Genomic DNA, 15,961 nt, shown 5'->3' on the forward strand with positions numbered 1-15,961 from the left:
GTCCACTTTCCATGCTGGCATGGGTTGGATGGCTTGACTGAGAACCGGCAAGCTGGGAGGCTGCACCAGGCTCTAATCTGATTTGGCAAGATTTCTACTGCTAGATGCCCTTCCTAATGCCAACCACTCTGAGAGTGTAGTGGGTGCTTCTTAGATGCCACCAGTACGGGAGCACTGACATTGGCACTGGCCACGCTCGAATGGTGCTGTTTATGTGCCACCAGCATGAGTACCAGTCAGGCAGTACTAGCATTGACCTCACTTGAATGATGCTTCTTATGTCCCACTGGACTGGGTGCCAGTGAGGTGGCACTGGCATCGGCTACAACTACAATTTCACTCAGTTCAACAAGTCTTCACAAGCATGGCCTTTTGTCTGACAAGTGAAGGGGCTAGTTATGTGACACTGACATCGGCCACGACTACGATCTCACTTGGCTTGCCAGGTCTTCTCAAGCACAGCATACCTAGTTTTTTTTTTGTTTTGATTGAAGCATATTAAAATCATGCACTTTTAGATGTAGATTTAAGAATGTGAATATCAAATCTAACTCACATATAAATTCTTTATTAGGCACATGTCAAATTTTGTTTTTGTTGTAAAGGGAAAACGTATTCTTGAGTAACTGTAAACTGTTAGTGTTATGTCCGTAAGTAGCTCTACTGAAAATCACAGGCCTCTTGAAATTCTGTGTTTGCTGTGACATCAGTTTTAAATTGGATTAGAAAAGAAAATGGAATTATGCATTAGCCGACAGGGTAGCTTCCTAAAATGTTTGCCACAAACCCAAGATTTCTCCCGCTGTGGGCCTTCTGACTAACTGTAGCACTATGCAAGAGAAAGTGCAGCATGTAAAAGTTATCATTCAACTAATGGTTCATTCCACATGTTTGTAGAAAGCATGAACTCTACTAAAGACATCCAAGGTCAACACTATAGGAGTTAAGTCAAAATGCTTGTTAACCATACCACCCATTAAAAAAAAAAAAAGCTTCAAAATATACCGTTTCTGCTTATCTGACTACAATAATAAGTGTTTCTCATAGAGGTACAAAGCCTGAAATTTGTGAGTGACTCTTATTGTTCCTATCTCTGCTTAATTAAAAGTAAGCCAATATTTAGAAATACGACATGTCTATTAGGTGTCTTCTACACTGGACACTAGTATTAACCTTAATGTTTTATCAGTGTATATTTTGACTTTAAATCTTTCTAGATGTTGATTTTACTTTTCATACATCTGAGTGAGGTTGATAAAATAATTTTATCATTTAGGTGTACCATCTCTATGTATTTGATGCTGCTAGTCTGTCGTATAGGTTTCTTTATATTCACAATAGGCTGTATTTTAGCCTGCAGAAATAGCAAACTTAATTTTGAAGTATTTAAAAAAAATTTTTGCTGACAAACACAATATTAAGTTTTTTGTGTTTTAAGACTGAATCAATTTGGTTGTTGAAGGAATATATTTTTGCTTGTCTATTTTCTTATATAGATTCCATTTTCTTATATAGATTCCATTTTCTTATATAGATTCATATATAGATTCCATTTGGAGCAGTTTTATGATGGCTTTTGTAATTTTCCTGGGTTTAACATTTTGCAACTATTGATTGAATGTCTCATATTCACCAATTTCTCTTCATGAAGTTGACATTTGCCAGTTCCTTAGATGTCTGTTCTAAATGTTGATTTGGAGCAACTATTAGCAGCTTTCTTTTATGTTTTCCAAATCTTGTGCTTAAACTGTTTCATTATATATTTATTTATTTTGCTCCTATCTAATAATAACAAAGCATAAATGTTTGTTTTTAACCTTTTTTTCTTAATTTTATGGGTGATATGCCTATTAAACTACTTGGTTTAACACCATACTATTGACCTTGGGTATCTAGCATACTTTTCTATGCTGTAAGCATTTAGAACAGATTTCTTAGTTTGATAATATTCGGCTGCCATTCTTTTGTGTATTGCTACGGTTTATCAGGGGTTACAGGTGGAAAAAGTTTCTGAGTAAAGGCCTACTGCTAGATATCACAAATCGAAGCCCTTGTGTAATATCTTGGGAGAATTCTCAATCAGCTGGTGTATAAATCTGTACCCTCTTCTCAAGCTTGCAACTAGTGCTCTCAATAAGTACAGGCTTTCAAAGGGCTTTCCTGCATTCCATCTAGGCTACCTAAAAGGAGTGAAGTGATGATTTACAGCAGCATGAATTGTGTTCTCTTAGAAAATGAAGTTGAAATGTATCAGGAATGAAAACAAATCTCCTGGAAGATTCTTCCTTGTTAACCTCTAGGGAGCTTAAGGTAACCTAGATTCCCCTCCCCCCACTTACTAAATACACAAACCACTCATTCTGTTTTTCTCTAACATAAATCTCTACTCCAACTCTGCTGTTCAGGCTACACTCTACTCTAAATTTGCTTGAAAAAGTCATGTCTGCATGTAGATAGAATTCACTTTCCCCAACAACCTACCTTTCTCAACTTGATTTCAGCAGCAATGATTTCCAGTTACTCTAGTTCAGCCTTTCTTTTCTATTCTAAATTTATCTGTTATTTCTATCATTCTCAAAACTCAACATCACCTCTTTGACTATCTCACTTCTTGTTGCATCTTACCTCAATCTGAAATCATCATTCTTAGTGACTCGGTATACACAGCTCATGGCTTTCACACGTCTTCCATTGCAACATTGCTGGCATAGGGAGCAAATCATTTGTCATCTTTTGCCTGCTCCAATTCCTTCTTGTACCTCTGAGAGACACACCAAGCATCTTTTGATCTGTTTCTCAAATGGAAACCCAACCTTTACACAGCCATGACAATGTCTGCATCAATTGGAATGTCTGATCACTGCCTAATCAAAGCAACAGTGTCTGTACACCCTTTTACCCAACAACGCTTTCATTTTCTGAGCTAGATAGCCTTGCCATTTCCATGCCAACTACTGGCAGTAAATGTGTTTGATTGCTACCCTTCTGAGTGACTGAAATCATCCCCTTGACATGTTCTTTCACATCCTTCACACAAGCAAAGCCTATAAACCCTCAAACCCCAGAAGTGATTTACTTGTGGCAGTGTGAGTACAAAACTGCTTACAAACTCTAGAGGTCACCAACCACTGTAACTGATGCAAAATTGCCATCAGAAGAGCAAAAGATTATTGTGTAGTTTGTAAGCTTTCCTGGATCCTAAATACCAGTATCTTCTCATCTCTTGCCAAGAGTGTCTTCACCAGCTTTTGTGGAATCTTCCTATCCATCATTTCTTGGCTGTTAGTAGTACCTCCGTTGAGAAAAACACTCCACATTTGCTGTCTTTGTTTCTGACTCAGTACCACACTCTCAACAAAAGTTCTCCTTTGTGCATGATCCCAGTCTCATCTTCACATACTCATTTTCCTTTAGATGTTGCCTAGGATATATAATTCAACTGATTGGCAATAATTCACTTAACATCACATTTCAACTATTGAGATCTCAGCTTTGGAGTTCTTTCTTTTTGCATCTTCATTGACCTTAACTTTTCTGAACTAGCTTTTTGCATGCCCTCTTCACTTAGGTCCACCCAACCTATGCATCTCTTTTCCTCCCCATATCCTTTACTCTGTTTCATGTCTCTGATCCTCACATTAAACACTTTAATCAGTCCTTATTCCTCAGGATTGCTACTTTTTTCACACTCACCTAGCTCATGCTCTTTCATCATCATCATTTAACATTTGTTATCCATGGTGGCATGGGTTGGATGGTTTGACCAGGGCTGGCAAACTGGAAGGCTACACCAGACTCCAGTCTGATTTGGCATGGTTTCCATAGTTGGAGGCCCTTCCTAACTCCAACCACTCTGAGAGTGTCTGGTGTTAGGATGAGACATTGACCTATAAATGTTTAAATTGAAACATTCATTGCATCAGTCTAGTTTGACTCATTGGATCAAAATGCTAAATTAAATTGCCTTTCTGTATTTAGTTATCCCTCTCAATGTTCTAAGTTCAAATCTTGCCATGATCAGCTGCACCTATCTCTGTTAATACAAATTTTATTCAGTTGTAATATTTCAATGAGAAGAAAGTATGGGTTAAGTTTCAGAAAACATTAGCATTAATGGTTTAGGATTTATGCTTATTTCAATCATAGTTCTCTATAGTGATAAATGCCTTTAATATCTCACTGTGAATATCATTTACTCACTTATTTCTATTAAAAAGCTTTCAATCAATTTAAAATATTCATTATTTATACACTCTCTGAGTGGTTGGCGTTAGGAAGGGCATCCAGCTGTAGAAACTCTGCCAAATCAGACTGGAGCCTGGTGTTGCCATCCGGTTTCACCAGTCCTCAGTCAAATCGTCCAACCCATGCTAGCATGGAAAGCGGACGTTAAACGATGATGATGATGATGATGATGATGAAGGTGGCAAGCTGACAATCATTTGTGTGTTGGTCAGAAAGCTTAGCAGTATTTCTTTTTGACTGAATTCTGTATCCAAATTTTTTTGAGGTTGACTTTGCCTTTCATCCTTTTGTTGTCAATAAAATTGCATCAGATGAATACTGGGGTTCATGTAATCAATTTGCTCTTTTCTCTAAAAGTGCCGAATTTATGCTGAAATATTTATTCATTATTTGTATTCATGATTTTGTTTTTAAATTCACAAATGTTATATTTCATCATTATTTCTAATTTCGTTGCCACTTAAAACAAAATGTTCATTGTTTTTTATAGGATGTGTGTATGGCTACCAATAATACAATAGTGTGCATCATTAGAGATTTGGTAGATAAGAAGAATCCAAGGAAGAAACGCAAATTTTACCTGCCAGCTTCTAAAAAGGTAGCAGATATGATCCAAGAGGTAGCAGATACTTGTGGCTACAATGCCAATACTATATCTATGAATTATGAAAAACCATCAGTATCTGGGTATTACGATGTAAAGGTATTGTTCTTTTTCCTTTTATCTCATGTTCATTTTCCCCTTGTATTTTTCAAGAAATGAATTCTTGTAAAATATTTAAAAATTTAACCTTTTAGCATTTAAACCAGCCATATCTGGCCAAAATATTTGGTTTTATGTTTAAGCTGGCCTGATCCTGCCTCTCACACCCATCCTACAGTGTCAATGTAAGAATAAACAAACACATCATTGAAGTCTTGAAGTTATAATATAATACATGCTTAATTCAAAAGTATGAATAAATAAAACATTAGACTTGACAGAGAAATCTGAATGCTAAAGGGTTAATGTTAATAATGATTTAAAAAAAAAATTGTTTTTCTATTGTTTAGTAGTAACTTTAGGCCATTGTATATTGTTGTATGAATTATTTTTGCATTTTGCTGCTTTTCCTGCCATTACTTATTCAACCCTGAGCAATCTGATGCTGAAGAAAATTGAGATGCATGCAAAGAAACAACACAATGGTTACATATAGTTATATTTTACATGTAGTAATGTCTGAACTCTGGAATTTGTAGTTAGTGGTCCAGCATCATAGTCCTGCAGCCATTGTAGTGTGGTATAGTCTACTATTTTGTTGAGTTTTCCTCACAGACTGTTCAGCAATATTCAAGGCAGTAGTGGATAAGCCAACAAACGTCTTGATGGAATACAGTATATACTTTTATCTTACCAGCATTCTGAGTTCAAATCTTATTGAGCTCAGCATTACCTGTTCCTGTTAATAAACATTAATCAGTATGTTACATTGTTAGTGAAATTTACTTTATTTCAAGCAACTTTTGTATGTTATAGTACACAGGCAAATATTAAATGTATACTTATCAAGTTTCATGGTTGTGTGATAGAGATACTAAATTAGAAAAAAAAAAATGTTTTATGCTTTTAGGTTTTAAATTGGTCGAATTAAATAATCTAAGAAGGATAGGTGTATGCATAACTTTAGGCACAGGGGTGGCTGTGTGGTGAGAAGTTTGCTTCCTAAACACATGGTTTCAGGTTCAGCCTCAGTATGTGGCACCTTGGCCAAGTGTCTTCTACTATAGCCCCAGGTCAATCAAAGCCTTGTGAGTGGATTTGGTAGACAGAAACTGAAAAAGAAGCTGGTCACATGTGTGTGTGTGTGTGAGACTGTCTCTTTGCCTTAACATTGCATGACAGTTGTGTCACTGTCGTGCAAGCAGTGTTCTTTGTTCCCAATCTTCTGAGACATGTCTGGTTGTGGGTAAACAAGTGAGGGTTGGCAACAAGAAGAGCATTTGGTCATTGAAAATCTGCTTCCTTAAATTCTTGTCCAACCCATGTTAGCATAGGAAAAATGGACGCCAAAATGATGATACTTGGGTAATGTATGTAGACATGAAATATTTGGGGTAACAAAAATGGTGTGTATCAAATGATTAGTTGTCATAGATTGATAAAAACTTGTCTCTATGCTCAGTAGCTATGAAGACAGTGTCATAAAGATAAAATTTGAATGTAAATAGTCAGCTTAAAGATTCATGTATGCATCATGCTTTGATAGATTTTCTCCTATACCAAATAAAACCTTCAAAAATGCCAGTTAACACATTTAAACTGGCCATATCCAGCCCAAACATTCTACATGTTTTATATTCAAACAGACCAGTTCTTGCCTCTCACACCTACCCTACAGTGTCATTCTCAAAAATTAACAAATCACATCATCAAAATTCCAAAGCTACAAGAGAAGGCATGATTAATTTAAAACAACATGGATTTAAACGATAATGTTGTAAATTACGCTTCATTCCTTACTGAGTAACCCCATGAATTTAGTCGATCATCATTATCATATAAAAATGCTTGTTGTAAATCGCTTGCAGGGTTCATTTTTATTTTGCTAATTTCGAAGTGTATTTATTATTATTATTTTCTTTTCGTGATTTTTAAAAAAATGTTTATCACTAGACTTGAAACTAGGTAGACTCTGGTGTACCTTTTTAATCATGAGTGCAATTAGAATCAGATGCTTAATGACAAACGTGTTAATGCACCAATTTTGAAGATAGAAATGTTATTCTTTAGTTATTGTCAAAGTTAATTTAAGATGAAGAAGTGCACATATATGCAGTCATGCTCATTTACTGGCTAACAGATTCAAGAACAATCAGTATACTCTCAGTAAGAAAGTTTCTGAATTAGACAATTCTTATTGGTTCTTTATTTTACCTTACCTCTCTCTAATCTGGAATTATTCACCCCAAGCTTATTCAGAGGTTTGAAACAAATAATGGATTTCTTTTCATTGATAAACTGTTGGTAAACTTTTAAAGTATTTTAACATTGTTAAAATACTGAATAGACATATCATTAAATCACTAAAGACAATTTTGTATTAGTTATATATTTCTGTGATCATGCAATTTTATAACCGAAGTTGTTAAAGCATAGTTATTCAGCTTTCTGTGATCTAATTCTTTGATGCATTCTTTTGAATTTTCTAATGACCAATTCTGAAAGGTTTCTAGTTTTACATTCAAAGTGTGTGTATGTGTTTGTGTGTGTGTATAATAAACTTGTACTTATGTGTAATAAACTCTTACATGTGTATTACACATTCATTTGTCTATGTTTAATGAGTACATACAACCTATGTCTTCATAGCATGGTTTTGCAATGTATTGCATATATATATTTTTTTTGTGCTGTGTTTCGTAGTTACGTAGCCATTGCAGTATTCTCAGTTTAGAGGTTAGTAGTACTTATTTACTGCTTGGCAGACCATGATGTGTACTATTCTGTCTTGCTGGAGGTTTTACAAGAGTGTTTGAGATGATAACCTTTATGTTTAACCACCACAAATTAATTTTTAGCAGTGGATTAGTATAATTATCAAGTTCGTTTGTTGATCTACTGCCAGATTTTAGTGCTTATATTAATTAGCTAATTTTAAGAAATGTTCCCAAATTAAATTTTTAATGAATTCAGTTTTCTGAAATTAGAAACTTTAATTTAATTGTTGTAACATTCAAAGCCTTCCTGTATCATGATTTTTTTTATGATGTTACTGTGTATTTTAACCTACAGTTATCCTTGAAATTTGCTAACAGAAGTAAGAACCAAAATGCTAATTACTACTGGAAGGAGGCAATTACCTGCCAATTAAATTAGTGATTAGTGGTAGATCTCAATATAAGCTTGGTTGTATTGATGATTTTATACAATTAACTATGAATGGTAGTTTTTCTCACATTGAAAATTATTTTACTTCCAGCTTAATGAATGGTGTTTATTTAAAAAAAAAAACTTCTAACTCCTCTATATACTACTAGATTAGCCTTGTATGTACTGTATATTTATGTGTGTGTGTGTGTACGTATATATATTTCTCTTTTGTCAGTATATTTATATATGGTAAATGATTCTTTTCATTAGTTTTGAAGTTATATAAAAATATATAGCATTTTCCCCATGTTCTTGTATGGGTAGAAAAACTGATTTGACAATTGATGCCCTTTTTGATGTTAACCATATAATATAGTTATGAAGTAGGAGTAGAGGCTTGGTTTTTTTAAAATTTTTTATTTAACTCTTTTGTTGTTCTGGAAACTGAAGCAGATATTTATTAGCTTTACTTAGAAGCACAATACAATGGCTGCAGTAAGAGCCAAACTTTAAGCATTTTGGTCCATAGTCTTGTATTCTAACCTTACAGCTATATTGAACAGAATCAAGATAATGGCGGTAGTAGTGTCACAATGCTTTGTAGCTTTTGAAAACTGGCCTTTGTATGCAGGAAGATTTTAGGCTGGCAGCTAATGTTGCTTTGTCAGTGTAATGAATGAATTAGCAAAACTTTCTAGTTTCTAGGTAACTGAAAAGAAACCAGAACTTATATATTTTTTTTAGTTGGCTAGTTTGATGAAAAGGGAGTGTGACTCAACTTTTTAAAAGCTCTCTTATAAGTGCATATTTAAAAATAAATAGTTCTGGTTACGCATGGCATGGTCACTGAAAGTCAGCGCAATGTGTGTGTGTATGTGTGTGTGTATGGTGCTCCAGCATGACTGCTGCTGTAAGGCTGAAATGAATAAAAGAAATACCCTCTCTCTCTCTCTCCCTCCGTCTCTCTCTATATTATAGATGATGGACTCTCCCGTCAAAGACGACATATGAACATTCAGCTTTTGACAAACGACCTACACAAATAATTTGTTTATAGTGATCCTTCCATCAAATTGATGTTGCCTGAACAGGTGCATCAGGTGTTGAAGCAATCACAGAGCAATGCAAGATGAAGTGTTTTGCTCAAGAACATAATGCACCACCCATCCTAGGAATTTGAAACCATGATCTCATGATTGTGAGTGCAATGTGTGTGTGTGCATGAGTGGTCTTTATAAATCAGTGCCATTGATTTTGGAGAATAGAAATGTCTCTCAGTTTTGTGGTGTTACAGTTCAATTAAGTACTCTTGGGCAGAAGACAGTCTCTTGCCTGGTTTAACACCACCACATGACCCGTGAACTTTGGAAGTTTTTAATAAAGTTCAATCTATTGCAAACATTCAGACTGGGTCTCTGGTTTGAGAAAGGATGTCTTTCTCTCTTTCACTCTCCTACCAGTCTCAAATGTCTTGAAAGAGGCCCTCACTCTTGACTAAATTGTGAATTTTTGTTCAGCAGCTAGCAATAGTCTAGAAAACAGCTCACATAATGAAATACGGCCGCCGAGGAACCACTGTGTGATTGCTCAATCCTTGTAAATAATAGTCAGATCTTGTTTGTCATACTTCACCACCTTAAAAATAAGTCAAGCACACTTTAGATAATGTGGCCCTAGATATACCGTGTCTGAAAAGGGGGAAAATATCCACATTTTCTTTGGACATCAACCCGCAGAAGTTGTAACTAAACGTCACTTACATTGACCTCATTTAGGTGTGAGTCAGAAGGTCTAGGTCCTCTATCCTTTCTCTGAAGCAAAAACAATGTAAGTAGAATGGTTTTGAAGGAGCTTGAGCTAGTGGCTTGAGTTCCCTGTAAGTTATCTAGAACAACTTTATCTTTACAGTAGTTCACATACTTGTCATTATTTTTAGAACCTTCTATACTTGTCATTGGAGATACAATCTTCTTACACAATCTGATTAGCCAGTGTGTTTGCTATGAACCCAGCTCAATGACATTGGGAACGCAGATATATTAGCAATAAGCATGGTAGATACAGACCTAAGGACAGGTAGAAAGAGAAAAGAGTTTAGTAATAGTTTCACACTTGTTTCAAAACTTACAACAAATTGCAGACTTCCAAATGTTTGTGAATTTGGATTAAGAAACCAACTAAACATTGACATATTAAAGCTTCCTTGTGTATCAAAAACATTAATTTGAACAAATATTACTTTTTAGAGCTTACAAGTAATAGCATTTGATATTTATGGTTTTGTGCAACTTTTATGTATTTTTTGGTTTTTACAAGATCCTCTTTTTCCTTAAAATAAACCTATTTTGGCTTGTCTTCTATTTCCCCCACTTTTTTCTCACTTGTTTAATGTAATATGTAATGGCTCAAAGATGTAGGTGTTAGACTCCCGATTTATAATTGTAAATTCAGATTTGTCACATGTATTGGATTGTCTTCATAGCTTGCTTGCAGCCCAACCTGTGCTAGATATATATCTGTGCAGTGGCAAATCTGAAAAGAGAACTCTTGCAGCTTAAACCTTTTAACAAACCAATGTATCCAAATCAATGTGCTCCATTTTGAACCAAGAAATAGATGATTGTGTTAAATGTATAGGCCTATGTACACAGGCAAAATTAAAAAAACAAAGCTCTATCACAATGGAATTCATCCACTTTTGCATGCTTTATAAGTGTGTGTGTGTATGGGGATTTTTGAGTGTATATGTACAGAAAAATCAATATTCAGTTAAATAATTTATCAAGTTCTGAATTTGGAATTAGAATGGATTGTGATAGGCTTCAGAGCATTGATATAATAGCTGAAAAGTTGTTGGGAAGAAGTTCAATATTGTTGCAATGTAATCTCTTTCATTCTAAATTTCAAACTCACCTTCCTGTTCACATATTTTGTGAACCATTTTTGTGCATATGCAAGCATATGCGTGCACACACACACACACACACACACACACACACACACACACACACACACACACACACACACACACACACACACATTCTTTCTTGCACACACACTCACAAACGCACATTCTTTTTTGCATGCACACACATACTCTCTCTCTCTCTTGTGCACACGTACTTTCCACTGTGTACACGTACACACACTCTCTCCTGTGTACATGTACACACACTCTCTTGTGTACATGTACACACACTCTCTTGAGTACATGTACACACTCTCTTGAGTACATGTACACACTCTCTTGAGTACATGTACACACTCTCTTGAGTATACGTACACATTCTGTTGTGCACACATACACACACTCTCTCTCTTGTGCACACATACACACACTCTCCCTCTTGTGCACACATACACACACTCTCTCCTGTGTACACATCACACTCTCTCAGCTGTGTACACGTACACACACTCTTTCCTGTGTACACGTACACACACTCTCTTGTGTATACATACACACTCTCTCTTGTGCACACATACACACTCTCTTGTGCACACACACTCTCTCTTTCTTGCACACACACACACATTCTCTCTCTCTCTCTTGCACATACATTCTCGCATGCATTCTCACAATCTCACTCTATCCCTCACAGACACACACACTCTGACTCTCTTACACATACATTGTCTCTCTTACACATACATTGTCTCTCTTACACATACATTGTCTCTCTTACACACACACACTCTCTCTCTCTTACACTCACACACGCACTCTCTCTTACACTCACATACGTACTCTCTCTCTTACACTCACACACACACTCTCTCTCTCTCTCGCACATACATTCTCGCATGCATTCTCACACTCTCACTCTATCCCTCACAGACACACACACTCTGACTCTCTTACACTCACATTGTCTCTCTTACACATACATTGTCTCTCTTACACACACACACTCTCTCTTACACACACTCTCTCTCTCTTACACTCACACACGTACTCTCTTACACTCACACACGCACTCTCTCTTACACTCACATACGTACTCTCTCTCTTACACTCACACACGCACTCTCTCTTACACTCACATACATACTCTCTCTTACACTCACACACTCTCTCTTACACTTATACACCCTCTCTCATATACTCACACACACCTTCTCTTACACGCACACACACTCTCTCTCTTACACTCACACACACACTCTCTCTTACACTCACACTCTCTCTTACACTCACACTCTATCTTACACTCACACTCTCTCTTACACTCACACTCTCTCTTACACTCACACTCTCTCTCTTACACTCATACACACTCTCTCTCACACTCATACACACTCTTTCTCTCACACTCACACACTCTTTCTCTCACACTCACACTTACACACTCTCTCACACTCACACTCTCTCTCTCTCTCTCTCTCTCTCTCTCTCTTACACTCACACACTCTCTCTCTCTTACACTCACACACTCACACACACAATCCTATAGCTGGTGTGATCTTCAGTTGCTTACTTGCAATTTAGTGCAATGGTTTTTGCTATTGTTTCAGCTGTTCATATACTAACCATTCTAAATCTATTAATTTTATTGGTTTAGTTTAATTTATAATGAGAATTAAAAAAACAAATCAAAAAGCAAAGTTTTGTACTTTATTTGTATAGAGAAGGGTAAAAAAGGGGAGCTTCCTGCTCATCATTCCTGTCATCATCATCACCATCATCATCATCCTTTAATGTCTGCTTTTCGTGAAGTCCATAGTGATATCTGTATTTGCTTTTTCTACTGTGCCATTCTTTTATTTGTTTCAGTCATTTGACTGTGACCATGCTGGAGCACCGCCTTTAGTCGAACAAATCAACTCCAGGACTTATTCTTTGCAAGCCTAGTACTTATTCTATTGGTCTCTTTTGCCGAACCACTAAGTTATGGGGACATAAACACACCAGCATCGGTTGTCAAGCGATGGTGGGGAATACGCATGCACACACACAAACACACACACATATATATGACAGGCTTCTTTCAGTTTCCATCCATCAAATCCACTCACAAGGCTTTGGTTCGCCTGAAGCTATAGTAGAAGACACTTGCTCAAGGTACCACACAGTGAAACTGAACCTAGAACCATGTGGTTGGTAAGCAAGCTATTTACCACACAGCCACACCTGTGCCATTGGTTATTTTGTGCAATTAGTTCTTTTATGGTATGGGTGATTGCTAATTTATCACGCAAAGAAAACTATTTGCCTATTATTAGGCTGGAATCTTTTATCTTTTACTTGTGTCAATCATTGGGCTATGGCCATGCTGCCTTGAAGGGTTGAACTGAACAAATTGAACCCCAGTACTTATTCTTTTTTTTTTATATTCTATCAATCTCTTTTTGCTGAGCTGCTAAAGACATAAACGAAACAACACTGGTTGTCAAGTGGTGGTGGGGGCAGACACACACACACACACATAATGTGTATAAGTGTGTGTGTGTGTGCATGTATATATATATATATATATATATATATATATACTACACTCTCGGATGGGTTGGCGTTAGGAAAGGCATTGAGCTGTATAAACTTTGCCAGATCAGATTGGAGCCTTGTGCAGCCTTCTGGCTTGCCAGCCCTCAGTCAAACCATCCAACCCATGCTAGCATGGAAAGTGGACGTTAAATGACAACGATGATGTTGATGATGATGATACATACATAAACATACATCATCATCATTAAAATCTGTTATCCATGCTGGCATGGGTTGGATGGTTTGACCAGAGCTGGCAAGCTCACGAGCTGCACCAGGTACCAGTCTGATTTGGCATGGTTTCTACAGATGGATGCCCTTCCTAATGCCAGCCACTTTACAGTGTGTGCTGGGTGCTTTTATGTGGCATCGCATGGGTACTTTTATGTGGCACTGCCATGAGTGGAACTCGTATAGGACTCTTGTTGGTCAATCCTCTCCATCAGTGGGACTGGACTTAGCACATCTACTGTAGAACATGGGTAGTCTTGAGTACAGCATGGCACCAGGCATCCTCATCCTTTGTCATCTTGCCTGAAACATTCAGCATCCTGAGGTTATTCTTCAGTACTTTTCCCTATGTCTTCCTGGGTCTCCCACTTTTACATGTTCCATCTACTTTGAGAGATCAACACTTTATGAAGCTGTCGACATCCATCTGCATCAAATGACCAAATTAACACAGTCTTCTCTCTTGCACACAGCGTCTAATTCCTCTTATGCCTAACTTCTCTCCCAATACACTAGCACTCTGTTGAACATGAACACTTACATTACAAATCCAGTAGAGCGTACTAGCCTCATTCTTCTTTAACATTTGCATGTCCTCTGCATTCAGGTCCCACAGCTCACTATCATATAGAATTGATGTCTATATACATGTATCATACAATCTTTCTGTTGCTTGAAGAGAGAAACGTTTTGTAGCCAATAGAGGTAAAAGCTCTCTGAATTTCCTCCATCCAATTCTTATTCTAGCTATCACTCTCTCTCTCTGTGCAACCTCCCCCATTACTAATTTGGTTCCCTAGGTAGCAGAAATTATCTATTACCTCTAATGAGCCACCAGGGCATTTGAGAGAATCAATTTCCCGAGTTTCTATAGTTTTTATGGATCCTGTGCATCTTCCACATACAAACACTACCTTCTCTGATAGTCCTCCTATTAATCCACTGTACCTCTTGTGTGTCCATAGCTTACACTGTGTATGCCATATGGAGTTCCTGCCTACATCTTTCGTACAAATCGAACAGGGCCACCTACTTGAGTTGGGTAGTGTCCTGTCTGCTTTCTTGCTTACTAGGACCTTAGTCTTGCTATATATACATACGTGTGTGTGTGTCTATATATATATATATATATATATATATATATACATATATATATATATATATATATATATACACACACACACATATATGTGTGTGGTGTAACATCTATTTGCATTATTTACTTTAAATTACATTTTTCCTTATTTATTTCAGGGAGTTTTGGATAAGAATAGTACCCAGACTTTGGGAAGTCTTTATAACGAGGATCTCTGTAATGATGACTTTTGCAATGATGACATTCAGATTCTTAATTTTACCATCTATAAATCTGAAAAGCAAACAGCCATGCAGGCGACAGTAAGTTGATTTCATTTTATTTTTGTCTGTTTTAATATTAAAAATGTTAGTGGCATGAATTAAAAAAAAAAAAATTGTTAAAATTTTATAGATTTACAATTGGATACTCATTACCTCTTATTGTTTTAAGTCTGAAGTCTTTTTCTTAGTTTTTGCTTAGATAGACTTATTCAGTGTAATTTAGATTTCTCAGTATGAAACCGATTAACTCAAACTGAGTGTGGAAAAGAAAAAAAAGTTTTGAGTTTCAGGTTAAAATTTTATTTTACTGTCTAAATCATTCATTTTATAAGTAGATTTCACATTCATACCATGCTTTTCTTTTGTCTTATATCACGCATTTTCTAAAACAGTGTTGTTGGTTGTAGGCTTACAACTGGCTAATCAGTGGTTGAGTGTATTTCTGATAGTGAGGGTGAGAAGGGCATGTCTGTACAACTATGATGATTAAATACTTCAAGGTATTTTTGTTGCACCGGTTTATTGTCACTTTTCTTATATATATATATATAACCATCTGTGTAGCATCTCTTATATTCCTTCCCATGACTTTCATCTCTTATGTTCCTGCTGTAAGGCTTCACTTCCACACACGCCAGCTTAATTTAATTTGTCCTTAATCGAAAGACACCTGTTGTTAATGTCCTGTTGTTTGTATTTGTAATTCTGTACCATTTCTCCGTTTTTCTTTTTGTCCTTGTTTTCTTATACATTCGCTTGCTTTCTTCCAAAGAATCTAGTGCTCTTAG

General features: G+C 36.3%; 1 protein-coding gene across 4 annotated transcripts in view; it reads left to right on the forward strand.

Moving 5' to 3' along the window:
- The window catches only part of LOC106879034 (ubiquitin carboxyl-terminal hydrolase 47), an 88,040-nt gene that overhangs the window by 28,933 nt on the left and 43,146 nt on the right, over positions 1–15,961 (forward strand). For all 4 annotated transcript variants that reach the window (XM_089352148.1, XM_014928438.3, XM_014928439.3 and 1 more), the window contains 2 exons: positions 4,736–4,948; positions 15,069–15,212. In XM_089352148.1, coding sequence (XP_089208274.1) covers positions 4,736–4,948; positions 15,069–15,212 — 357 coding nt within the window. The remainder of the gene's footprint in view (positions 1–4,735; positions 4,949–15,068; positions 15,213–15,961) is intronic.

This window comes from Octopus bimaculoides, chromosome 1 (genome assembly GCF_046866305.1).
Source record: "Octopus bimaculoides isolate indiv1 chromosome 1, ASM4686630v1, whole genome shotgun sequence".
Classification (NCBI taxonomy): domain Eukaryota; kingdom Metazoa; phylum Mollusca; class Cephalopoda; order Octopoda; family Octopodidae; genus Octopus; species Octopus bimaculoides.